A 26,223-nucleotide genomic window follows, 5' to 3' on the forward strand; every position below is an offset into this window, starting at 1 on the left:
AAATTTTAATTTCTTTAGAATTTTTTTAATCCCCTCTTCTTCTATTCTCTTCTGTAATAACACTCAAAGATTAATTCTTTGTTTTTGTAAACTATTTCTTCGGATTTTTTAAATTACTGGTCTTATACCGTAACAGTCTTTTTATAGCTGACTTAGGTCACTCAACATCATTTGTTCTAATTTTATCCATGTTGTGTCGTATTTTGTTAATTCTTAATTTTGTTTTAATAATGCATAGTTTTCCGTTGTATGAGTGGACCACAGTCTCTTCAGCATTTTGTTTGTAGCCATTCATTTCTTCAGCCATTCTTGAAGAGCTTTTAGAAATAGCTGATGGTGATGGTTGCACAATATGGTGAATGTTATCTTCAGTACCAAACTTCCCTAAGATTGTAAGATTAGAAATAGATGGTGCCTCGTTACCATTGCTAATCCCTCTAAAAGGGAGGTTCTGGAGAAAAATATGGAAAAAAAATATGGAACAAATTTCAAAATAATAAAAAGTCCAAATTTACTCATAGAGAGTGGTGACCCCCTTGCAACTAAGACACTTAATTATCTTTTATTCTTGGAGCTGAAACTACCCCTGTCACTTTCAGCAAAATAGATAGTCTATTGTTGTTGATAGTTGTCATCAAGTCAATGAAGACTTTCAGATGCATAGAAGTGACTGACAAAATTATGGCATAGATCAGTCACTCCAGCGTCTTTAAACTGACTTTCTTTCTTTCCCACGTTTGGAGAGATCCTTGACAGCTCTTTCAGACATCTTTTCTTATAAGATAATCAGTGACACCAGGATTGAATGCATGCACTCCCTAGGACAGTCAGTTACAGAAGATCAGTGGGCAGCACATTCCCAGGGATACAGCTCAGACGACAGGAACAGAAGGGAGAAGGATGAATGGAAATGGTCAACACAGGGAGGAAGTGAATAAATTGCTGTTACATTGTGGGGATTACAGTCAACATCACAAAACAGGATGTGTATTGATTGTTAAATGAAGATGTGTATTGATTGTTAAATAGAAAGAAAATTTACTCAATAAACTTTCACCCAAATCATAATAAAAGCTTGAAACAAAAGAAGAAAACCAAGATAGCTAATTTGTGTATATATTTTATTACAGTGAAATAAGACATATATTAATTCTGAAATCACGTACATGTGTTTTGTGTTCAGTAGCAGAGTGGAGTATGGGTTGGAAAAATCTAATAGAATTTAATTGCATTGCAAAATAAAATTGCAGCACCTAGGACAACATTTAAGAATTTACCAGAAGATTGATTAGAACTATAGGTATTGGAATACATATTCTCAAACTCAAAACAAATATAGACATTTCCAAGAAATATGACTAAGTAAACATATACCTTTATTGTTTCACTTCCAGAAAAGTCACTAGGGCTCCTAGTTTCTGTAATGACACAATTAATACAGTAGTGGCAGAAGCCAGGTATGTCTAATTCTATACTTACTCCAAGGCCAAAAGCTTTTAAGGTTCTAACACCTTTCTTGCTCTTGAAGTTTCTTGTTTCTCCTTGTCATTTTTATCATGTGCATCTGCTGGTGTTCAATAATTTTTTTAAAAATTACTTAAAGAGAAACTGAAACCATCTACTTTGTCAAGATGGAGGTGCATTAAAAGATTCATTTCTTTGTTGCAGATAAAGGAAGACCTAGGTCTAGAAAAGTAACAGAAAGTGGAAGAGGGAAACGATATTCTTACAAATTGCCTCAAGAGTACAACATAGAGACTGTAGTGGTTGCAGACCCAGCAGTGGTTTCCTATCATGGAGCAGATGCAGCCAGGAGATTCATTCTAACCATCTTAAATATGGTAGGCAAACTTTAACGTGTGCTTGGATTTTTTTTCAAGAAAACTCTAAGGAAGAACTGTGTGAGTATTTATAATGATGTTCTTAAAAAGAAAAACCAAAACAAAACACCTCATTCCTGTTCGTGTGCTTTTTGTCACCATTAAAAAAAAACAACCAAAAAACAACTTTGTTGTTGTTATGTTCTGTGGAGTCAGAACCAATTCATAGCTTACCGTCCAGAAGATTTCCAGAGGCAGTAAATTGCGCAGGCGGAGGTTGCCCGTCCTTCTGCAGGGCACAGCTGTTGTAGTTGAATCACATGCCTTTGGGTTGGTGGAACAGCGCCTTACCTCTAGGCCACAAGAGCTCCCTTCTTTAAAAATTATCTCACTTCTATATCTTTTCTTTTTTGCCATCAGTAAAAATACTTTAGGTATACTCAATTATTCCATCTCTGAAATGAAAAAAAAATTTGTTTTTTTTAATAAAATCTGTCAGTATCCACCTTTATGTGGCAAAATTCATTCTATATTTTATGGTGTGCTGTTTTTTTTTCTCATTTTTTTAAGCTTTTTAAATTTTTTTCCCTTTTTATAGATTTTAATAAAAATTTATAAAGAACTTGGATTTCCTTTCATTCATTGTTGCACATTTTCCTCCGCTCAGTTTGCTTTTTTCTTTGGAAAAAGGTTCTTCCATTGTTATACAGTCTCCCTGCCCCAGACCATTTTACTATTCAACTCTTACTCTTGTCATGCCAATAATACCTGATCATATATTCCTTTTATATACAATTCTCTTCCTCATTTGTTTCAATGCCATGTACATTATATATTTGTGTATGTGTTCTCCTTTTCCATTAGTTTTTAAAAGAACATATATTTAAATTAGCAAAAATGCTATATTTACACTTTATATGGCATCACAAGAATTATTGGTAACAAAATATAAATGGAACAATAATGAAACCTGATTAATATTAATCTAGAGATATTTGTATATAAAATAGACTGTCAGACTGATTCTAGCTGAAAAGTAAACTTGGCTGGCTGTTGGCTAAATTTTAACCAGTTAAATCACATGTAGATAGCTATAGAAGATAATGTATAGATTGGAGAAACTGAGTTTGTTCTTAAAGATGCTCACTACCAGATGAATCCTTTGATTTAATTACATACTGTTCAGTAAATCATTCTTTTTTCAAAACAAGTGAATCAGTCTCTTTCAAAACCTAGTGACATGAAGCTGTACTGCAATCTCAAAGGCACATGATTCAAACCCACCAGCTGCTCCATGGGAGAAGGGCGGACAGTCTTCTCCCATATGATTTACAGACTTTGAAAACCCATTGGAAGGCCAGCAGTGAGTCAGTTCCTACTTGACAGTACAACACAAAATAAGATTAGTTAAATAATGTTGTTGTTGTTGTTGTTACGTGCTGTCGAGTCGCTTGCAACTAAACTCTGTTCTGTCCTGTGCCAGTTGCACTGTCTCTGACACTCCAATCCCGATTATCCCAGTCACTGAATCAATTCACCTCCTAGAGGGCCTTCCTCTCCTGCGCTGTCCCTCCACCCTCCCAAGCATGATGTCCCCCTCCAAGGACAAGTCTTCTTACAACATGTCCAAAGTATGTTAGACGGAGCCTCAGAATCCTTGCCTCCAAGGAGCCACCCGGTTTAACCCTCTTCAGGATGAATCTGTTTCTTTTCCTAGCAGTCCATGGTACCCTCAATACTTGTCTCCGGCACCACAGCTCAAAGGCATCAATTCTCTTTCTATCCTCCTTAGGCCAACTCTCTGATGCATAACAAGTGATAGCAAAGACCATGGCCTGTATCTGACGCACCTTAGTCTCCAGAGAGACACCATTGCTCTTCAGTGCTTTGGAGAGGTCCCTATCAGCAGACTTTCCCATGGCAATGCACTTTTTAATTTCCTGGCTACTGGTGCCAAGAGTGTTGACAATGGAGCAAAGCAAACTAAAGGTGTGTACAATCTCAATCTCTTCACCATCCACCCTGATGCTGTCAGTCAGTCCAGTGGTGAAAATCTTTGTCTTTTTGACATTGAGCCTCAATCCATATTGGAGGCTGCAGTCCTTGACCTTCCAAAGGCAATTATACTTTCATGTGTTCAGTTACCAGTTAAAGAAGAATATGAGTTATAGATAAAAAGGATAGGCATATTGTTGTGCAGTGTGCCATCTAGTCAGAATTAATTCATCACTGACCTCCCGGCAATTCTTCAGAGGCTGTAAATCAATTGGGAGGAGATGGCCTCTCTCTCTTCAGTGGAGTAGTTGATGGATCCGAACCATGCTCCTTAGGTTTGGCAGCCCAACTTCTTACTACTAGGCCATCAGAACTCTCTCTAAGCATTTTAAAATTCTTATTTTTGTTATTATTTGGCTATCATTTAGTTCTTTTTATAGTGAACAGAATTCTAACACTTTAGTAATTTTTCTTCAATAAATATTTCATTACATTTTTAAGAGCTTAATGACTTTTTTATCACTGAAATAATAGATATGATGTGCTGTGTACCTATTTAATTTTCCACAGAAATAAAATAAATAAGAAGTTTTTGAAAAGCTAACATGCCACATAAAGTATTTAACTTTATTTTCAGTATTGCCACATATAGCACATTTTGGGGAAAATTAGGTATATAACAATCTAAAACTGTTAAGAAATAATCACCTGTGATCTTGGTTTCATGGTCGGCATTGAAGAGTAGAGTTTCGTAAACACTTTTCTACTTTGCAACTGGTCTTAAGAGATATAAAAAGAACCCTAAGGTATGAATTAGGAGTTGAAAGCAACCTAAGATTGGAGAATTGTTTCTCAAAAGAAAGGTATATGTTGTGTTTTTGTAGGTTCAACAAAAAGTCTGGAACTTTGTTATTAAAACATTCTGTAGGTAACATTGTAGATGATCCAACCTCCTCTCTCTAGCCACCTAAACTATATCAATAATATTTTACGGAATACTAGAGTCTTCTTAATATCTGAAGTGAATGACTTAAACTATTACTGATTGTAAGAAATTGTTAAAAGTTTAAAATTATTTCCAGAATTTGACAAAATGAAGACTTCTTTTCTGTTTGGGCTTTAAGAAAAATCTAAATATTTTTATTTTTACATTTTATTTTAGAATATTTACTTACTCATTTTTTTTTTAGGTCTTTAACCTTTTTCAACATAAGAGTCTTGGTGTGCAAGTCAATCTTCGTGTGATAAAGCTTATTTTGCTCCATGAAACACCAGTAAGAAAGTCTTAAGATTTTTATTTTGTTAAGTGGATAAGAAACTATGTTAAAGTGTTTTCAAAAAAGAACCTATTAGAGAGATGATTTTCAATGACAAAATCAGATATATCCACTGAGTAATTAAAACTCTATTAAAAAAAACAAACCACAATTGACCTTCGGTTTGGCAGATACATCAATTTTTCTCTTCCCCCAAGAATCCTAACAAGAAATTTAAAGTTTCCTAAGTATTTTAAAACATTGGTTTTTATAAATAGTTAACTTTTCTAGCAATATATATTCTGTTAAAATCTATTGTCATCTGTAATTTAATTTAAACAGAATATTGTGTAACACCAGTTTGGCATGCTGTTTAGCTGATAACTTAAAAAACCAAACAAACATTTTTCCTAAGTTGTAGAACTAATGATCTTTGTCAATCTGCAATTCCCCATTCTTAGTGTTCTATTATGTCTTTTTTTCCCCTTAACAAAATTCCACGATACACAGTCTATAGTTACTGAAACTTTAAGATTTTTAGCTCCAGTCTTTGGGTCAATTGTGAGAAATTGTGACCATATGAGACAGAGTAGACCTACCTCAGAGGATTTCCAAAGCTGTGGTCTTCATTGAGCAGACTGCCACATCTTTCTCCTACAGGCAGCTGGTGGGTTTGTGTTGTTAGTTTTGGTTTGAAACTTACCACTTAACCACTGCATCAGCAAATATCCTGGTTTTGACACAGTCTAAGTTAATCTTTCATGTCTTCAAGCTCTAATTAATGTCATGATCAATAGTTTATTAATTCAAGAACTTCCCTTGGATTTCATTTATTTTTATACATCTGAAAAGAATTTTCCTTAAGAAGAGAATGCCTTTTATTTTTCCCAGTCAGGTCTATATATTGGACACCATGGAGAGAAAATGCTAGAAAGTTTTTGTAAGTGGCAACATGAAGAATTTGGCAAAAAGAATGATGTACATTTAGAGATGTCAACAAGCTGGGGAGAAGATATGACTTCCGTGGATGCAGCGATACTTATTACAAGGTACATTTTCTAAAACAAAATAAATGTTTCTAATTTGATAGCAGTTCTGTTTTTCCATTTATTCTTTGATATGCTTTTATTCTCAATTTCATATTTAATGTTTGTTATAATAATGTTAGATATCTCCCTTAATTCCTAATAACAGATTTTTGAACAATCATCTCGTATATATGAAACAGACAAAGATGGTTTCTTTTAAAGTTCTTCTTGTTTTTATGATGAATAACTTGTTCTTTTGTGTACCGTTAAGTCAGAAGTGACCCGTAGCTGATACTACAGCAGGTTTTCAGAGACAGTTAATCGAACAGGAAGAGATTGTCCATCCTTCTCCTGTGGAGCAGCTGGTGACTTCAAACCCCATGCCTTTGGAATTGCAGTGCCTTCTTGACACTAGGCTACTCATTATGAAATGCTGAATCCAAAATCTAGTAGAACAGTGGTGCTATTTATGCAGCAAGACAACAAAATATAATAAAAAATAAATCTTATTAATGAATAATTATTATTGAACTCTCAAGGATGTTTTTCTTGATTTGAGAAAGATTATCTTTAAAAAATCAATACTGAATATCATACTTAAATGGTCAATAATTAAATGCTTTCTCTTTAAAACTGATGAAAGACAAGACTGCCTACTCTTATCACTTTTATTGATATGGAGCCAAAGCTCATAATCAGTACAATACGGTAAGAGAAGAAAAAGAACTATAAAAAGCTTTGAGGAATAACAAAGTTTATGAAGGACTGGAATGGAAAACCAAATGCATAAAATGATTAATGAAACCAGAATTTCAAGTGGATTCTCATCATATATTTGCTGATGACACACAATTTTCTTTTCAGGAATGGTGAACAGGAAAGAACTATAAATTATTGTATTCCTCTGGATATAAAGAAGAAGTCTAAAAGTGTGCTTTTATAAGTTTAACATGCAAATGGCCACCAGAGACAGAACTGCTACAGAAGCAGAATATTTATTTAAGAGCATCTGCTGCAGGACACAAGGTTTCTGAGTTCAGTGGATCATCTATCTCCTCACTCTTCACCCCCCCATGCTCCAAAGTTTTATATCTTGAGAGGAATCTGCCATCTGTCTAAGAATCATGGGAAGGATTTATTTCATTTATAGGACATTTCAATTATCTTTCCTGTTTCATTTGGGAACTCTTCTGAAAGTTTAAAAATATTCCACCTGAGTTAATTATCATAGGTATGAATTTGTGCATTGTAAGGTAAAAGGCTTCCCTTCTTGTTTTTGGAATTAGCAGTGTAGATATGTTGTTTCGTTTAGGTTTTTATTTGAAAACTATAACAACAAAACTGGTGCTAGAGTTTATAACTGGAGCAAATCATTAGAGAAGACACAGCCCTTGGTTAATAGCACAACTCCCTATGGACTAGGCCACAAGTATTCACTGATAAAATAGATAAACGGAACCTTCTAAAAATAAAATCCTTAGGTACATCTAAAAACTTCACCAGCAATAAAATGGACACCCCAAGACTGGAAACAAAATGTTTGGCAATAACATGTCTAATAAGAGACTCATGTTTAAAATTTATGAATTCTGCAATGCATCAACAAGGAAAAGAGCAACAACCCAATCACAAAATGAGAAGGGGATATGAACAGAAACTTCACCAAAGAAGGAATTCAAATGGCCAAGAAACACATAGAAAAAAGAAATTTCCAAAATCACTAGTTATTGTTGTTATGTGCCATTGAATCACTTGCCATTCAAAGTAACCCTATGCACAATAGCTCTGAACCCTCTGTCCTATCCTGAGTCAATCTCACTGTCTCTGACAAACTTGTCCCCATTACCCCATTTACCGTGTCAGTCTATCTCCTTCACAATCTTCCTTTCTTGCCCTGCCCTTCCATCTTCCCAAGTATGATTTCCTTCTCCAAAGAGTGGTCCTTCTTGGCAACATGATGGGTGAGAGCTTCAAAATCCTTGCCTCCAATGAACAACTTGCTTTCAACCTCTCCAGGACAAAACTTTTTTTTCTCTTGGCAGTGCATCTATGTTTAAAAACGCTCTTCTCCAATGAATGAATGGACAAAATCTTTGTAAATTTTCATTGAGATTAATTTAAAAAAATAAAAAAGAAAGACAAAAGAAGCTCTTCTCTAGCACCACAATTCAAAGGCATGGATTCTTCTGTGATCCTTGATGTAGTTCTCTGATACATAGCAAGAATTTGCGAATATCATGGCCTGGATCAGGTGTACCTTAGTCTCTAGACTGATATTGTTGCTCTTTAGCACTTTGGAGAGGTCCGTGGCAGCAGACTTCCCAAGTGAAATTAGTCTTCGTTTCCTGACTAATGGTGCCAAGACTGTTGATTGTGGAACCAAGCAAGCTGAAATTGTTAACAATTTCAGTGTCTGCTCCATCCATCATGCTGCTGCAAATCGGCCCAGTGGTGATAGTCTTTGTCTTCTTGATGTTGAGTTTCAATCCATGTTGAAGACTGTAATCCAGTCCTTGACCTTTTGTTGTTGTTGTCCTCTTCAGTTTTGGAAAATGAAGTTGTGTCATCTGCATAACATAAGCTGTTGATGACCCTTCTCTTAATCCTGATGCCACATTTCTCATCATAAAGACCAGCCTCCTGAATATATGCAGAACACTGCATATAGATTGAAAAGATACGGAGAGAGGGTGCATCCCTGACAGACTCTTTTCCTAATTTTGAACCATGCAGTGTTTCCTGACAACTACTCCCTGATTTGGTGTAGATTTCACGTGAGCACAATTAAGTGTTCTGGTATTCATTCTTCTCAGTGTTAGCTGCAATTTGTTATGATCCACACACTCAAATATGTCTTTGCATAGTCAGTCTATGAAACACAAATAGACATTCCTCTTGTACTCTCTGCTTTCAGCCTGACATTGGATATGATGCCCCTATGGCCACAGTCTCTTCTAAACCCAGCTTGTATTTCTGGTAATTTTCTGTCAATGTATTCTTCTAGTTATTTTTGGATAATCTTCTGCAGAATTTTGTCTGTGTATGGTATTAGTGATGTTGTTGTTGTTGATTGCCGTTGAGTTAAGCACGACTCAATACAAAAGGCTTGAAGCCTTTCTATAACTATCATCATTTATCAAATTCATAGAGTTTCCAGAGGCATGTTATTTCGGAAGTGGATGCCTCTCCTACTTCCATGCCATTTGGGAATTTACACGCTCTGTCTGATTCCCTTTTTTTTGTAAAGGACATAACCCTTTATGATATGATCTCACCCCAGCAATAATAGTAAAGTTCAACAGGGCAGCAAACAAGAAATCCTAGAGAGGATGTGGAGACTTCAGAACTCTTATTTACTGCTGGTGGGAAGGTAAAATGGTGTAATAACTATAAGAGGCAGTTAGATATTACCTCAAAAAGGTGAAAATAGAAATACCATTTGACTCAGCTGTCCTACTTTTGGAAATATAGTCCATAGAATTCATTCATAGCTGTTACACAAACAGATGTATGCATATCCATCTTTATTGCAGTATTATTCACAAAACCAAGGAGATGGAAGCAACTCAAGTTGAACCTATGAACAACTGAAAGAATAAAGAAACTGTTGTACATCCACAAAAAGAAATACTATGCAGCACTTGAAAAACAATGGTAAAATATAATACAACACAAATGAGTCTCAAAGACATTATGCTAAGTGAAATATCTCAGTCACACTGCGAGGATAAATACTTCATAAGATCACTTTTGTAACACCAGGATAGGTACAGTGCAAGGATAAACTGAATAGATAATAAATACTGCACTAGCAGATTTTCAGAGGCAGTTAATTGCACAGGAGGAGATTACCCCATCCTTCTGCCCTGGAAGGCCTGGTGACCTTGCCACTTGCCTTTGGGATTGCAGCACAGCTTCTTGCCACTAGGCCACCAGAGCTCCCTAGAATAGGTAAAGGGGAGGATAATCTTAAAGGAATGGATGATTAGACATTATATGTATAACCATTAACAAGGCAAGCATTTCAAAATGAATTAGAGGGCTAAGGAGAAAAATGTGTATGAATAACCAATTTCTTTGTAAACTTTCCCTAAAATCACGATAAAAAAAATAATAATACATTTTGTAAATGAGGGGCAAATAAAATTGTTGGTAATATGAACATAAAGGTAATGACATTCTTAACTTTGCAAGGAACTTGTGAAATAAACTAATAAACATTGTTCATTGCCATGGATTTCTCTCCACTGGACCAATGGGCAACATCATGATAGATGAAGAAATGATGGAATCTGTCAAGGACTTCATTTTAACTTGGATCTACAATTAGTACTCTTGATACCAGCAGTTAGGAGATCAGGAGACATCTTGCATTGAGAAATTCTACAGTCAGGGACCTCTCCAAATTTTGAAACTCTTAAACACTGTTGGTTGGATTGTAAGATGCTACAACCACTTAGGAAGGCAGTTTGGCATTTTCTCAAAAAGCAGAACATAGAAATATATTGTTGTTGAGTACCTTTGAGTTGGAACCCACCCATAGCTGACTCTCTGTTGGGTTTTCAGAGGCAGTAAATCACATGGGAGGAGATTTCCCATCCTTCTCCCGTGGAGCACCTCTTGGATTAGAACTGTGTTTCTTTGGGATTGCAGTGTAATTTCTTACCACTAGGCCACCAAACCTCTCAGAAATATAACCTCACAGTTCCACTCTTAGGAGTATACCTCAAGAAAAATAACTGAGACACAAATGGATACTTGTATGCTAATATTCATAGCAGCAGCATATTCACAACAGCAAAGAAATAGGAACAGCCCAAATGTCCATCAGCAAACAAATGGATGAATAATTGTAGTGCATTCATACAATGGAATACTATGTAGCACTCAGGAGCAATAATTTAGAAGAATACTGTATAACATGGGAGAGGCTGGAGAGCATTATAAGCTGAGTGAACTAATACAGTTTCATAAAGACAAATATTGCATTAAGACTATAATTGTAAAAATAGAAGGATAATTAGTAAGATATGTATGAAAGTCCACAGGGTGAAGGAGTGGGGTGGAGAGGCTGAGAGGAGAGAGAGAGAGGAAATCGCAGGGAGGTAGAGTTCGGTAGGTTGGATCAGGGCGTGGGGGGGAGGTGTGGGGGAAGAGCTAGAGAGATTAGGAAGGATCCAGTGGGGACCTGAAATGGCCATGTAACAATGAGCATAGATGAATGCTGATTAAAACACAGTGTATCACAATGATCACATGAAACACAATTAAATTAGAAAAGAATGTGATATATGATGCATACAAATTTTGTATGCAAATCAATATAAAAGAAAAAGAAAGAAAAGAAAACGATAAACTCTGCTCTTATTACAAAAAAAAAACCTACTAAAGAGTAATGATATAAATTTGAGGACTGAGATGTACCTGATTCAGACCATGGTCTTTTCAGTCACTTGCTATGCATCGGAGAACTGGACAATGAATAAGATGACAGAAGAAAAATCAATGCCTTCTTTTCAGTCACTTGCTATGCATCGGAGAACTGGACAATGAATAAAGATGACAGAAGAAAAATCAATGCCTTTGAGTTTATGGTGTTGGAGTTGTTGTTGTTATGTGCCGTTGAGTCGCCTGTGACACATACTAACTGTATGTATAATAGCTCTCAAGCCTGCCCTGTCCTGAGCCAGTCTCCCCGACTCCGACACATTACCCCCATTACCCTAGTTAGTGTATCGATCCATCTCATCCAGGGTCATTCTCTACTGCTCTGTCCCTCCATCCTTTCAAATATAATGTCTTTCTCCAAGGATCAGTCCCTCCTGACCACATGTCCAAAGTATGTAAGATGGAACTTCAAAATCCTAGCACCCAAGGAGAAATTTGGTTTCATCCTCTCCAAGACAGACCTATTTATTTCCTTGGCAGTCCATGGTACGTTCAGGACTCTTCTCCAGCACCACAACTCAAAGACATCAATTTTTGTTCTGTCAGTCATAATCATTATCCAGCTCTCTGAAGTACAGCAAATAATTGAGATGACCATGGCTTGGCTCAGGCACCTTTTAGTCTGTAGACTGACATCATCGCTTCTCAGTACTATGGCAAGGTCCCTGACAGTTGGAGTAGAACACTGAATATCCTGTGGTTTGCCTAAAGAACAGGTATGTCTTGGAACAGTTGAAGCCAGAGTGTCCCTCAGAGGCAAGTAATGATTAAGCTGACCCTCCAGAGGGTTTTCAGAGGCAGTTAATTTCATGAAAAGAGATTGCCCATTTTTCTCCCGCAGAGCACCTGCTGAATTCGTACTGCAGGCCTTTGGGATTACAGTGCAGTTTCTTGCACCTAGGCCACCAACTCTCCCTTATAAACTGCCAAAAGCTATGTTCACAATAGCAAACAGTTGGAAACAACCCAAGTGCTCATCAGCAGACAAATGGATAGAGAAGCTGTGGTATATTCACACAATGGAATATTATGTAGCACTGAAAAACAAAGAACTCATAAAATATTATACAAAATGGGTGACCATGGAGGACATTATGCTGAGTGAAAAATCTCAGTCACAAAAAGACAAATACTGTACAATGCCATAGTTATAAAACAGGACTGACATTGGGGTTGAGGGAGAGCATTGTATAAAAGGAATATATGATTATGTATTATTAGTATGGCAGGAGTCCAGAATAAGAGCTGTATAGTGAAGTGGTCTGGGGTGGGGGTGGGGGACAACTGTATAATAATGAAAGATGTTTTTGCCAAAGAAAAAAATGAACTTTGAGGGAAGAGGGGCAGGGAGGAAAATATGCAACAATGAATAAATGGAAATACAAGTTCTTTACAAACTTAAAATCTAATGAAGTAAAACAAACCACATAGATATGTCTTGGGAAAGGTGAAGCCAGTGTTCTCCTTAGCAGAAGTGGTGAGTTTTGTCTTACATACTTTGGGCACGTTGCTAGGAGAGGCTGTTCTTTGAAGAAGGACATCATGCTTGGAAATGTGGAGAGAGAGCAGGGGGAAAAAGACCCTTAACTGGTGGAGTTTGGTCCAGTAACTGGGATCAAGTATGTTAGAAATTGTGAGATTGGCACAGGATAAAACCGTTGAGATCTTTGGTTCATAGAGTCGCTATGAGTCATACTTGACTCAGTGGTACCTCACAACAATAACTTCAACTATGACCAGGCTCAATTTACAGTGATTGCTCGTCTTATATAATAATTAGACTTTGTTACATGAGCACAATGATAGGAAGAAATTTTCCCTTAGGGATTAATATTGGTTTCAGCTAAAATGTATAATATGGTTATAAATCATTATTATATTTGTTAAATTGTTTGGGTTTTTTTTGTGGTGCTTAAAAGCAGATAATTTTAAGCTGACCTATATTTTGGGGTTCATAGTAACCAAAACTTTAAATTTCTTCTCCTAACTCTCAATTCTTATTTCTTTGTGTAATTTTCAAATTTCTCTTTGATATCATGGAGACAGCAGAAGTCTATGTCTCTTGGAGATACTCTTCAATTTAAAATCTAATTTTATTTTGATGGTTTTGTATTTCACATTTATTAATATGGTTTTGTTATATGTATCATACTTCTAAATATTTTCTCCCAAAATTTATGCCACTGGAAAGTCACATAGAAAATGTAATTAAATATGAGAATTGCAGAAATATGTTGTTTTAATACAAATCACAGAATAATTTTTGAATGATTCATTTATAGGTATATCCCAGGGCATTATAAAACTCTACAATGTGACTTATTCTCTTATGCATCTTCATTCTTGGAAATTAAAGGCTACCTTTCTTTTTTTTTCAATATAAATCAGAACCTAAGCAGATTTATTGGTGTTTCCAGTTGCCAAAAATCTAACAATATCAGTTCCATAAACTTACAAGTAAACTCTATGATCCAGGCTTAGGCGTGTTGAACCAATATGAGCCAAAATTGAGAACATTTGAATATTCAGAGTACAAGTCTGGTCTGCAAACATATTGCCACCATCCCAAAACAGTAGAATCCCTTTGAATATTCAGACTAATAATGACTTAAGGTGCACAGTTTGAATCTCCTTCCTGTTCTGCAGGAGAAAGATGAGCATTCTCCTCCTGTGCACACCCTGTTTGAAAACCCACTGGAGGATCTGCTGTGGGTCAGATCTGACTCTATGGTTCACAACAAGAACAACAACAATGACTCATTTTTGTTATCTGAAAGGTTGATAAATGGAATATTGAAGGCTAAGAATTTTTATTTTGCCTGAGGTTAGTAGCACAACTCCCTATGAATTAGAATATTAGAGCTCCCTTGAAATAACCTTTCAAAGACCTGAGGTTTTGAAACACTGCTTGCTGACTATTGACAATTAAGTTTTCTCGTTTGAGTAAAAGATATTTCCAGGGCTTTGGAGTAAAGAATTTATGCTCATTGAAATAGAGTGCTTCATTCATTTGTTTGCTAAGTGCACAGAAATTGGCTGTGTGAGAACTCTAAGTGCCCTTGACAATAACCAGTACATTTGTCAGAGTTTTATCATGTTTAGTTATAGATGAAGTCCCTTGTTTCACATTATGTAATTCAAATAATCGTGTTGTAGCCTCATGTATTATGATATGATGTAGATTTAGAAGAAACACATAAAATCCTTTTCCCAGGACATCTGAATATACTTTAGTCAGTGATTTTTGGCCCTATGCTGAAGATTAAATTTTATGTGGCTCTTGAATTTTCTGCATTACCATATATTCAGTATCATCTATTTTGGGTGTTTCTCTTTAGACTTATTCGCTGGCAAAGGCAATCGCAAAAGAGAACTCTAACTATCCATTATTTAGTACAATTCCCCCCAGCCTGTTTCTTCACTGATTCTGAGGCCTTTATCACATTACAGATGTAATTATATGTCATCTTATTTCTGTCTGCAGTGTAGAAACCTGTCATATTTTTGTGTGTCATCCAGCACTTGGCATGTAAGGGAAACATAAGTCTCAAATCATCTACTTGTGTACATCGAGTATTTCACAATAGAAGAGGTAGTCTTTCACATTGTTGTCTGTGTAATATGTACCTATAATTGTATGGTACACATCTTTAAAAACTATAATGATGTTCCAATGATAAATTTTGTTTCTGTAGTCTTTTATTTAGGAGAAGAGTTAAATATATTTAATCCTAACTTGAAGCAAAATTAACAGAACCATTTCACATTTCTTTTCACCTATAATTATATTCAGACTTATACATTGAATTGCTACAAGGAAGTATTTTCTTTAGTGATTTGGTAAGTGAGTCACATCACCCAGTTGTGTATAATTCACCAGACAGGGCACATTTTTGGGGCTTAATATGATAGCTGAAGAAGTTTCTATTCAAAGTCTAGAACAAAAAGGAAAAAATGAAGAATCAAATAGGAAATATAATGAAGAGAAAAGCTTTAGGAATATAATCTGCTGTCTTAATGATTCAGGGAAATTCACATGCTCTACTAAGTTGCTGGAGCTCTGGTGTTAGTGGTAAGGAGTTGTGCTACCAACCCAAAGGTATGTGGTTTGACTCTACCAATGCACTGTTCCATTGGAGAATGATAAAACATCTCATCCTGTGCAATCTACAGTTCTGAAAACCTGCTGGAGGGTCAGCTGTAAGTTGATTCTGATTTGACAGAACATAACACAACAGCATCAATATCTATGCTATGTTGTTTGACTCTTTTTTAATCTTCTTTGAAACCCATGCCTGATCCTAAAAAATCTTCATAATTTTTGCTGTGATTAATTAAGCCCTTGTTGCAGTGAATCCATGTCATTGTTGTTCTCTCCTTTCCTGGCCTCCAACTTTTCCAGCATGTTCTTTTTCCCATCTGATGACTGGTCATTAATGGTAGCATGCCAATAGTATGTGAGTCTTTTCTAATGAGCACTCCGATTGCACATTTTTAAAGAGAGATGTATTGGTTTTTACAGAGTCTAAATTGTCCAAATAACTGAGCTTGAACATTGGTGATAGATTTTGTTATTGGTGATAGATTTTGTTATTAGAAATCAATGGTTATAATACTATTTGACTGTGAAATATTAAGGAACCAAAGTGTATTTCCTAATTTAAGGAAATTAGGATAATTGAGGGTGTATTACCGCACTAGCTTTTATCAAAATATCTAATGTTTAAAAAAAAATTTTTAACTACAACACTATGAATGAGTGTTTTACTTGAGAGTGTTCATGATTTGCTAGAGTTTAGGAGTCTTTAAAATTTTATCTGGAACAGTAATTCTAGAACACTAGTATATTCTTGCGTGATATCCCTCTCCAAGGAATAACTTTTCCTAGCAATATGCCCAAAGTATGTGATACGAAGCTTCATTATCTTGCAAGGAACACTTTTTGGCTTTACCTTCTCCTAGAAATGTATCATATTTGAAAATTTGGAGAGATGGGGAAGGATGGAAAGTCTTCCAACCGGATGGATTTATATAGTGAATGCAGCAATTGGCTTGCATACATTAGTGATTATGAGGATAGCACAGAGTACGATAAGGTTCAGATCTGTTGTTCATAGTGTTGCTATGAGTTGTACTTGACTCGATGGTGTCTAACAACAAGAACAACAGTGTACTCTTGAAAACTTACACTGTGAAGCAGTCGTTTAAACAGAACAAGAGGTTACTGCATAGTTTAAAATCAAGAGAGATGTGTCAGCATTCTATCCTTTCATCTGCACAAATAATTAGAAAAGTTGGACTATAAAAGGAAGAATGTGACATCAGGATGGGAAGAAGATTCATCAACAACCTGCATTGTGCATATGACACAACCATTCCAGAGGAAGTGAAGAAGACTTGAAACACTTACTGAAGAAGATCAAAGACTACAGCCATCAATGTGGATTGTACTTCAACTTCTCAAAAATGGACTGATAGAAAACATCATGATAGACGGAGAAAATATTCATGTTTCCAAGGATTTCGTTGTACTTCTCTCCACAGTCAATACCAATGGTAGTATGAGTCAGTAAATCAAAAGACATGCTGCATTGGGCACATATACACAGAAAGACCTTTTTATAAGAGCATTTTAGTCTTGAATGGTTACCTTTTATAAGAGAAATTTCATTGTATCTTCTCTCCCTTATCTTTAGTTGTTTAAGTAATCTCAGAAAGAGATTGAAGATGATTTTTAGTTTTGACATTTTCACAACTGTGTATTAGGCATGATGATGTCTTTCCCCTCAAAGATCCCCATGTCTCCATCCCCAGAATCTGTGAATATGCTGTTTTATATGGTACAAGAGACATTGTAAGTGTGATTAAGTTAAAGTGTGATTAAGACTTTGAGAAGGAGAGTCTCTTGAATTATCTGAAATTATTGAAATGAACTCAGTGGGTCATTACAAAAGAAAGAGAGGGGCCAGAGCATTAGTCAGAGCAAGAAGTGATAACAGAATCAAAGGTCAGAGTGAAATGATTGTTGACTTTGAAGACAGAAGGAGACTATTGTCCATCAGGTCTGCTGACCAAAAAGTTGGCAGAAGCGGAGAAACTGACTCACTTCTGTGGTCTCCAGAAAGAATACTTTCCTCCATGCAACTTGATATTGTTGTTGCTGTTGTTGTTATGTACCATCGAGTCGTTTGCGATTTGTAGTGACCCTACGTACAACAGCCCTAAACCCTGCTCTATCCTGTTCCAGTCGCATTGCCTCTGACACACCCATCCCGATTACCCCAGTCACTGAATCAATCCGCCTCAGAGAGGGTCTTCCCCTCCTGCGCTGTCCCTCTACCCTACCAAGCATGATGTCCCTCTACAAGAACCTGTCTCTCCTTACAACATGTCCAAAGTATGTCAGACGAAGCCCCAGAATCCTTGCCTCCAAGGAGTAGCCTGGTTTAACCCTCTCTAGGATGGATCTGTTTGTTTTCTTGGCAGTCCATGGTACATTCAATACTCTTCTCCAGCACCACAGCTCAAAGGTGTCAATTCTCCTTCTATCCGCCCTAGTCATTGTCCAACTCTCTGATGCATAACAAGTGATTGCAAAGACCATGGCCTATATCAGGCACACCTTAGTATCCAGAAAGACACCGTTGCTCTTGAGTACTTTAGAGAGGTCCCTAATAGCCGACTTTCCCATCGCAATATGCCTTTTGATTTCCTGGCTGCTGGTGCCAATAGTGTTGGCCGTGGAGCCGAGCAAACTGAAGCTGTGAACAATCTCAATCTCTTTGCCATCCATCCTGATGCTACCAATTGGTCCAGTGGTGGAAATCTTTGTCTTCTTGATATTGAGCCTTAGTCCTTACTGAAGAATGCAGTCTTTGACCCTCTGCAGCAAGCATTTCAGGTCCTCCTCAGTTTTGGCAAGCAGGCTTGTGTCATCTGCATAATGCAGATTGTTAATAGATCCTCCACCAATTCTGATGCCACACTTCTCCTCATAGAGCCCAGCCTCTCGAATAATCTGCTCTGCATACAGGTTGAAAAGGTATGGAGACAGGACACATCCCTGGCATACACCCTTCCCCATTTTGAACCATGCAGTGTTACCCTGCTTTGTTCTGATGACTGCCTCTTGGTCCAAGTATAGGTTTCACATCAGCACGATTAAATGTTCTGGGTTTCCCATTCTTCTCAGAGTCAGCCACAGTTTGTTATGATCACACAGTCAAACGCCTTTGCATAATTAATGAAACACAGACGGACATTCTTCTGGTATTCCCTGCTTTCAGCTAAGATCCATCTAACATAAGCTACAATATTCCTAGTACCACAACCCCTTCTAAACCCAGCCTGGACTTCCGGCAGTTCTCTGCTGATGTGCTGTTCCAGTCATTTTTGGATAATCTTCAGTAGAATCTTGCTTGCATGTGAAATCAGTGAGATTGTTCTGTAGTTTCCACACTCTGTTGGGTCACCCTTCTTTGGATTGGGAACAAATATAGATCTCTTCCAGTCAGTTGGCAAAGTGGTTGTTCTCCAGGTTTCTTAGAACAACTTGGTGAGAACATCCAGGGCAGCATCTGTTAGCTGAAACATGTCAATTGGTATACCATCTGTTCCTGGGGCCTTAGTTTTTGCTATTTCCTTCAAAGCAGCTTGAACTTCTTCCTTCATCACCATAGGCTCTTGCTCATATATTATTTCATTAAATTCTTCTGTATCTGCCAATTCCTTTCTATACAATGACTCAGTATATTCCTTCCATCTTCTTTTAATACCTCCTGGATCATTTAATATTCTGCCTAAAGCATCCTTGATTATAGCAACTCTAGGTTTGAATTTGTTCTTCAGTTCCTTGAGCTTAAGAAATGCTGAACGAGTTCGACCCTTTGTATTTTCTGACTCTATCTCCTTGCACATTTCCTTGTAATATTTTGCTTTGTCATTCCGTTCTGCCTTTTGGAATCTTCTGTTCAGCTCTTTAGTATCTTGAATTCTTCCTTGTGCTTTGGCTTCTCTTCGCTCCAATGCAATCTTCAGAGTTAGCTCATGAAAACAATTTTGGATTTTCTATCTCTTCCTGGGCAATTTTAGCCTCTGAAATCCTGCTTGCAGGTCAGCTATGGGTTTGCTCTGACTCAGTGGTAGACACAAACAAGGATCGCACCTCCATATTCTAAGATGTGAGAAGAAATCAGCAGAGTGGCAGTGAGTTTTGGGAGCTCCACTCTGTACAATAATAGTTTCTGTTGTATTCATCTCAAAAATGTGTTGAAGCAGCAATAGGAAACTAATGTAAAAGCTTTAAAATATAAAAGTAACCATAAACAAAAGATAATTTAATGTTCCTTCCCAAATGAATATTGTTGTTTTTGTTGTTATTATATGCCGCCATGTCACCTTTGACTCATAGCGAACTCTGAAGCCTGCCTTGTCCTGAGCTACTCTCATTTATTCTGACACACCAACCCCGATGTCCCCAGTTACTGCATAAATCTTTCTCATCTGGGGTCTTCCTCTCCAGCACTGTCCCACCACTGTTCTGATCATGATGTCCTTCTCCAAGGAATGGCCTCTCCTGGCCATGTGCCCAAAGTACGTGAGACAGAGATTCAAAATCCTATCCTCCAAAGAGAAACTAGATTTCACTGTCTCCAAAACAGACCTATTTGTTTTTTTGGAAGTCCATAGTATGTTGAAGACTCTTCTCCAATACCACAATTTGAAGGCATCAATTCTTCTTCTGTCATATTTATTCATTGTCCAACTCTCTAATGCATAATATCAAAGACCATGGCCTGGAAAAGGTGCACTTTAATCTGTAAACTGACATGGTTACTTCTCAGTACTCTGGAGAGGTCCCTGACAGCAGATGTTCCCAATGTAATTCATCTTTTGATTTCCTGACTCCTGGTGCAATAGTTTTGACTGTGAAGCCAAGCAAGCTGTAACTGTTAACAACCTCAATCTCTTCACCATCTATCATGGTGCTGCCAATTCACCCAGTGGTGAGAATCTTTGTCTTCTTGATGTTGAGCTTCAATCCATATTGAAGACTATAGTCCTTGACCTTCTTCAGCAAGCGTTTCAGCTCCTCCTCATTTTCAGCAAGCAAGGTTTTATCATCTGCATAAATGAATACAAGTGAGAAGAAAAGAAAAGAAAACAGGAAGAATGGGAAAAACAAGAAAAGCCAAAGAAGTATTATTTGGTGATTAGAAATGCACTAATAAAGTGATAAAACAATTGAAATTATGTCCATAATAAAATATAGAGTTTAAATAAAATAATTAAATCCACTTATTAAAATATATTATGTATCTATTTTTAAAGATTTTAACCATTTGCTTCATATAAAACTCTTAGAAAAAATAAATGTTGATTGTATAAAGTAAAAAGATGTGGCCAGCATACATTGATGAATTACCAAAATATTACTGTATATTTAATCATGTGACTGAAATTGGTTCACATGATATCTATTAGTATAATGGGAGCTTTACACTGATTTTTTTTTCTTTCTAGGAAAGACTTCTGTGTACACAAAGATGAACCATGTGATACTGTTGGTAAGTGTATGGAAAAATTATCAGTAGTTAGGAATCGTAGGAAACACATAATTTGTTTTAATCCAGGAGATTATTTGAAAGTTCTAGCTTTAATGGAATATCTTTAGAATATTATATTTCACTTATCTTGGTAAACGTTTGCCAAATAGTTGATGATCTTTTTAAAAATCAGTCATCGAAAATACTAGACACTCAATTTTCTTACACACATGGGGCTGTGATTAGCTGGAGTTAGTTCTGTAACTGGCAAAAAGGTAGTTTTATTTGCTGGAAAAAATGCAAAAGCAATGTTAATAGGAAAAGAAAATTGTCATTATCTACTGAAAAAAATGTATAATTTGGATAATGCCATTTTTCTATGACACTGTTTGCTCTGCTCTTTGCTCTTCTTTTTTCCCCCTCCTCTCTAATTTTTCATTGTTAATACCTTCTTCTCCTGCCAGAGCCTCATTTATTGATATTCCTCAGATTCCATGTTTATGTCTTTTCAATATGCTGCCTTAATACCATCCAGAACCACAGGTTCAAATGTCAGTTCCCAGACACTTAATATCCAAAAACTTACTTGGCATTCTACCAAGTACTTCACACTACTTACGTCTAAATGGGACTATGCCTTGGTTCCTCAAACTTAACTACTTCTCAGATTTATATTACTTACATGTGAGCCCAAACTTCGTGAATTAATTATCTTCTTTGCTTTACTTTCCTTCACATCTCATATGCAATTAATAATTCCGTTTTAAGTGGCTTCCCAAATGTGAGCACTGGAATGTTGGTGTATTCATCATTTGTTCATTCATATCATGCTGTATATAAAGGGCAACTAACTGGGGTGCTTTTCATCAGCCTTTTCTGCCAAGCATGTGTGTTGAAAGAATGATTAATTATAGTTAAGTATTTCTATCTGAGAGATTACACAAAAAAATAACCCCTTCATAAGTAAAGAAATTCAGTCAAGACTTTAAAGTCTTCCTCAAGAAAATATCAGGCCTCATAATTTTACAGATGCTTTCTTCCCAAAATCCCAGAGCAAATTATTTCAATATTCAAACTATTTCAGAGACTAGTCAAAAGACAGAGTTTAGACCGTATCCATTCTAACCAAACCCTTGCAAAGATAAGATAGACTAGGCCTTGGCAAGGGAAATGTTGAGGGTCAGTGAAATCAGAGGAAAACCCTCAGCTAGATGGATTGACACAGTGACTGCAGCAGTGGGCTCAGTGTCCCGGAGATGGTGAAGATGGCACAGGATAGGACAGGATTGAGATCTGTTGTTCATAGGATCACTATGAGTTTACTCTATTGTACATAACAATAACAAAGAAGATGACATAGTTGTTGTCAGCTGCCATTGATTGATCTCGAGTGACCCTATATCAGAAATAAATCATGTCAATTACTATACGTCCTCACTGTCATTTGCTGTGCTCGAGCCAATGGTTGTAGCTCCTGAATCAATCCATCTCGTTATAGGTTCACTGACCCTCTATTTTATAACGTTTCTCTAGGAACTGCCCCATGTCCTCATAACATGCGCAAAGTATGTGAGATGAAATCTTACCATCCTTGCTTCTTAGAAGCATACTGGCTGTAGTATTTCCAAGACAACTTATTGTTTTGTAAGTTCATAGTAGAGTCAATATTTTTTTACCATCACAATAATTCAAAAGCATCAATCCTTGGGTCTTCCTTGGTTCCTCTTTGCAACATGTCCAAAGTATGTCAGATGAAGCTTCAGAATCCTTGCCCACAAGGAGCAGCCTGGTTTCACCCTCTCCAGAATGAATCTGTTTGTTCTTATATTTAATATTTAATATATATTTAATATTCTTCTCCAGCACCACAGTTCAAAGGCATCAATTCTCCTTCTGTCATCCCTAGTCATTGTTCAGCTTTTTGATGCAAAGCATGTAATTGTGAAGACCATGGCCTGGATCAGGCACACCTTAGTCTCCAGAGAGATTAAATTAAAAAAACCAAAAACCAAAAAACACAATAAGTAGTTTACATAGCCCTTAAGGCTTTGAAATACTTACATTTTTAAAGAAGATATGTAAGAAAGAAAATGATATATCTTACCAGTCAAGAAAGGAAAGGAAAATTACCCTAAATAAACTACTGGAAAATATTATTTCACAATGCGTATGGTTCTTTATTATTAGCTTTTAAATAATTGTGATTTTGCTGAAAGTTTTCAATGCATCTTGGTTTTTAATCATTTATACATATTTATTTTATAACGCTAATTACAGTTACTACACTTTCTGATCATTCACTTACTCTATATTGCCTTTCACTAAGCAACTTGATTCCAGATGTTTGAGAAATGCAAAGAGAAGTTTAAAATGTAACTTTTACTATATAATTATTGAGAAAAGCCACATCATGATCATCTCAGTAGGTGAAGAAAATACATTTTCTAAAACTCAAAGCTATTTATGATATAATAACTGTTGGCAAAATAAAAAAAAGAAGAGACATTACTAAGCAGATAAAAAGATTTACAATACTGTCATTTTCAATAGTGGAGCATCTTTAAAATTTTTTTATTATTATTAATTTTAGTGAAACTTTACAGAGACTGAGGATTTCCATTCATTCATTGTTGCACTTTTCTCTCAGTCCACCCCTCCCTCCCCCCAATTTGCTCTTCTATTTGAAAAGTAAAAGAAAAATTTTTCATTGTTATATAATCCCTCCCCCCAGGTCCACTCCACTATGCAGCCTGAGAAACTAAGAGGCAATGCAGCTGTCGTGAAGTTCTATTTAACGTTGTACTGTACATTTTAAACCTTTCAATGAAATAGTTTATGTGATTTTTCTGTATAAATAAATACCAAATGGTTGTACTTAAGCGCTCTTGCTTTGATTTTTAACTCATGACCATCCCATTTGGTAATATGGGATGATGTTATGAAGCTGTACATCTTTGTAGGAGAAGATGACTGGTCATTTATCCTTCTGATACTCAAAAGGATTAAACCACTGACCTCTCAGTAAATTATTCTTGCTAGGTGCCTTCAAGTTGAGTACAACTTATAGTGACCCTGTGAACAATTGATTTGAACTCCTTCAAGTCATGTGCCAACCTCACAATCTCTTAACAAGCTTGAACCCATTGCTGCAGTCACTGAGTCAGTCCACCTGGTTAAAGGTCTTCCTCTCTTTCAATGTTCCTCCACCTTTCCAAGCAGGATGTCTCTACCCAAGGAATTGCTCTCCTAGCAAAATGCCTCAAGTATTTGAAGTGATATTTTATCATCTTTGCCTGCAAGGAGCACTCTAGATGCATATTCTCCAAGACATATCTGTTTGTTCTCTGGTAATCTATGGGATGTTCAGTACCCTTCTCCAACAACATAGTTAAAGGTCATCAGTTCTTCTGTCATTGAAAAGACCATGGCCTGAATCAGGTGTGTCTTAGTGCTCAGGTAGAATCATTGCTTCTCAATAATTTGGAGAGATCATTAACTTCAGATTTTCCCAGAGTAATATATCTCCTGATAGCTTAACTGCTGGTACGAAGTGTATTGATTATAGATTTAAGGAAAATGAAGTCGTTGCCATTTTCAGTCTTTTCTCCATCTATTTATGTTCCCTATACAGCGGTGAGAATTTTTTCCCCCCGTCTGTTGAGATGCAGTCCATTTTGAAGGCTATAGTCTTTGATCTTCCATAGCAAGCCCTCAGTTAATAGCTGAGTGTTTAATTACTGTACTCTTAGGGTTCCTTCTAAAATACCTATCAGCTGTTCTTAGGTCTCCTTTAACCAGAAACAATTCACAGTGACATGGTGTACAACAGAATGAGACAGCCCGGTCCTGTACTACCACAGTCGTTTGTATCTTTGTGCATGTTGTTGGAACTACTGAATCAATCCATCTCTTCCTCTTCTTTTTAACTTTATCAAGCATATTTATTTGATTTTTTTTTGACCGCTGCTTTTATGCTTTGATTGTAGATCCAGGTAAAATGAAATCATAAACCATTTTAATCTCTCTTCATTTTTTCCAGTTTTAATTATTGGACTAAGTATAAGGATTCTAATTTTTTATTTTTAAAGGTCATGCTCACTCAGCCCTCAGTGCCCCTGTGGCTGTCATCTCCCCTTTGGACTCCTGCTGATGAGCTCGAGACAGCCACAGAGGCATTGTTGTGCCAGGGTAGCTCAGACCACCTGCTCAGGGCAGGAGTGGCTGAGTGGACCCCAACCCTGGGTTTTAAAACATGAGGGGAGGCCTGGGGTGGCCTTGGCCTATCCCGTCAGCTAGTTTGACAAGCCAGACTAGCTGTTGGTGATTTGGACACTCTGGGCTTAAGTTCACCCCAGGTTGTCAGTGTGTGTTCTTGGGGATCAGCAGCACTGTGATGAAGCCAAGGCTGTGGATATCCCCCATATGGACATTGACTTTCTGAAAAAACTCAACAGGAATAAGAAGCTGGTCAAAAAGCTGGCCAAGAAGTATGATGCCTTTTTGGTCTCAGAATCCCTGATCAAGCAGATCCCAAGAATCTTAGGTCCAGGGCTGAATAAGGCTGGCAAGTTCCCTTCTCTGCTGACCCACAATGAGAACATGGTGGCAAAAGTAGACGAGGTGAAGTCCACCATCAAATTCCAGATGAAAAAGGTCCTGTGTCTGGCAGTGGCTGTTGGCCATGTGAAGAGGACAGATGATGAACTTGTTTACAACATCCACCTGGCTGTCAACTTCCTGGTTTCACTGCTAAAGAAGAACTGGCAGAAAGTGCGGGCGCTATATATCAAGAGCACTATGGGCAAGCCCCAGTGTAAATCTTACTGTTAATACCAGAAAAAAAAAGGTCATGCTCAAGGCTCCAGAGTCTTTAATTTTCAGTAGTAAATGTTTCAATCAGCAGTTGTGTAATCTAGATATTGCAGGTTGTTAATTGGTTTTCCTCTGATTCTGTAGTCACGTTTCTTCATATGGTTCTACTTGTCAGATAATTGCTCAGCATACAGATCAAGTATGGTGAAAGATATAACCCTGCCACGCACAGTAATTTTAGGTACTCCGTTCCACAGCAAGTTGCAAGCTATTCTCACAGCCATTTTGGTTTTTCCCACACTTTTATGTCTTTTTTTTT

The 26,223-nt window shown here is 36.8% G+C and overlaps 1 protein-coding gene across 1 annotated transcript in view; it reads left to right on the plus strand.

Annotated features, from left to right (window-relative positions):
* ADAMTS19 (ADAM metallopeptidase with thrombospondin type 1 motif, 19) overlaps positions 1-26,223 on the plus strand; it is a 426,420-nt gene that overhangs the window by 114,761 nt on the left and 285,436 nt on the right. Inside the window, 4 exon segments of the mRNA XM_006886015.1 lie at positions 1,669-1,841; positions 5,006-5,089; positions 5,963-6,120; positions 21,070-21,113. Of these exon segments, the coding sequence (XP_006886077.1) occupies positions 1,669-1,841; positions 5,006-5,089; positions 5,963-6,120; positions 21,070-21,113 (459 nt within the window).

The sequence above is a fragment of the Elephantulus edwardii genome, unplaced genomic scaffold (assembly GCF_000299155.1).
Source record: "Elephantulus edwardii isolate Elephantulus edwardi_28Jun2011 unplaced genomic scaffold, EleEdw1.0 scaffold00046, whole genome shotgun sequence".
NCBI classification, from domain to species: Eukaryota; Metazoa; Chordata; class Mammalia; order Macroscelidea; family Macroscelididae; genus Elephantulus; species Elephantulus edwardii.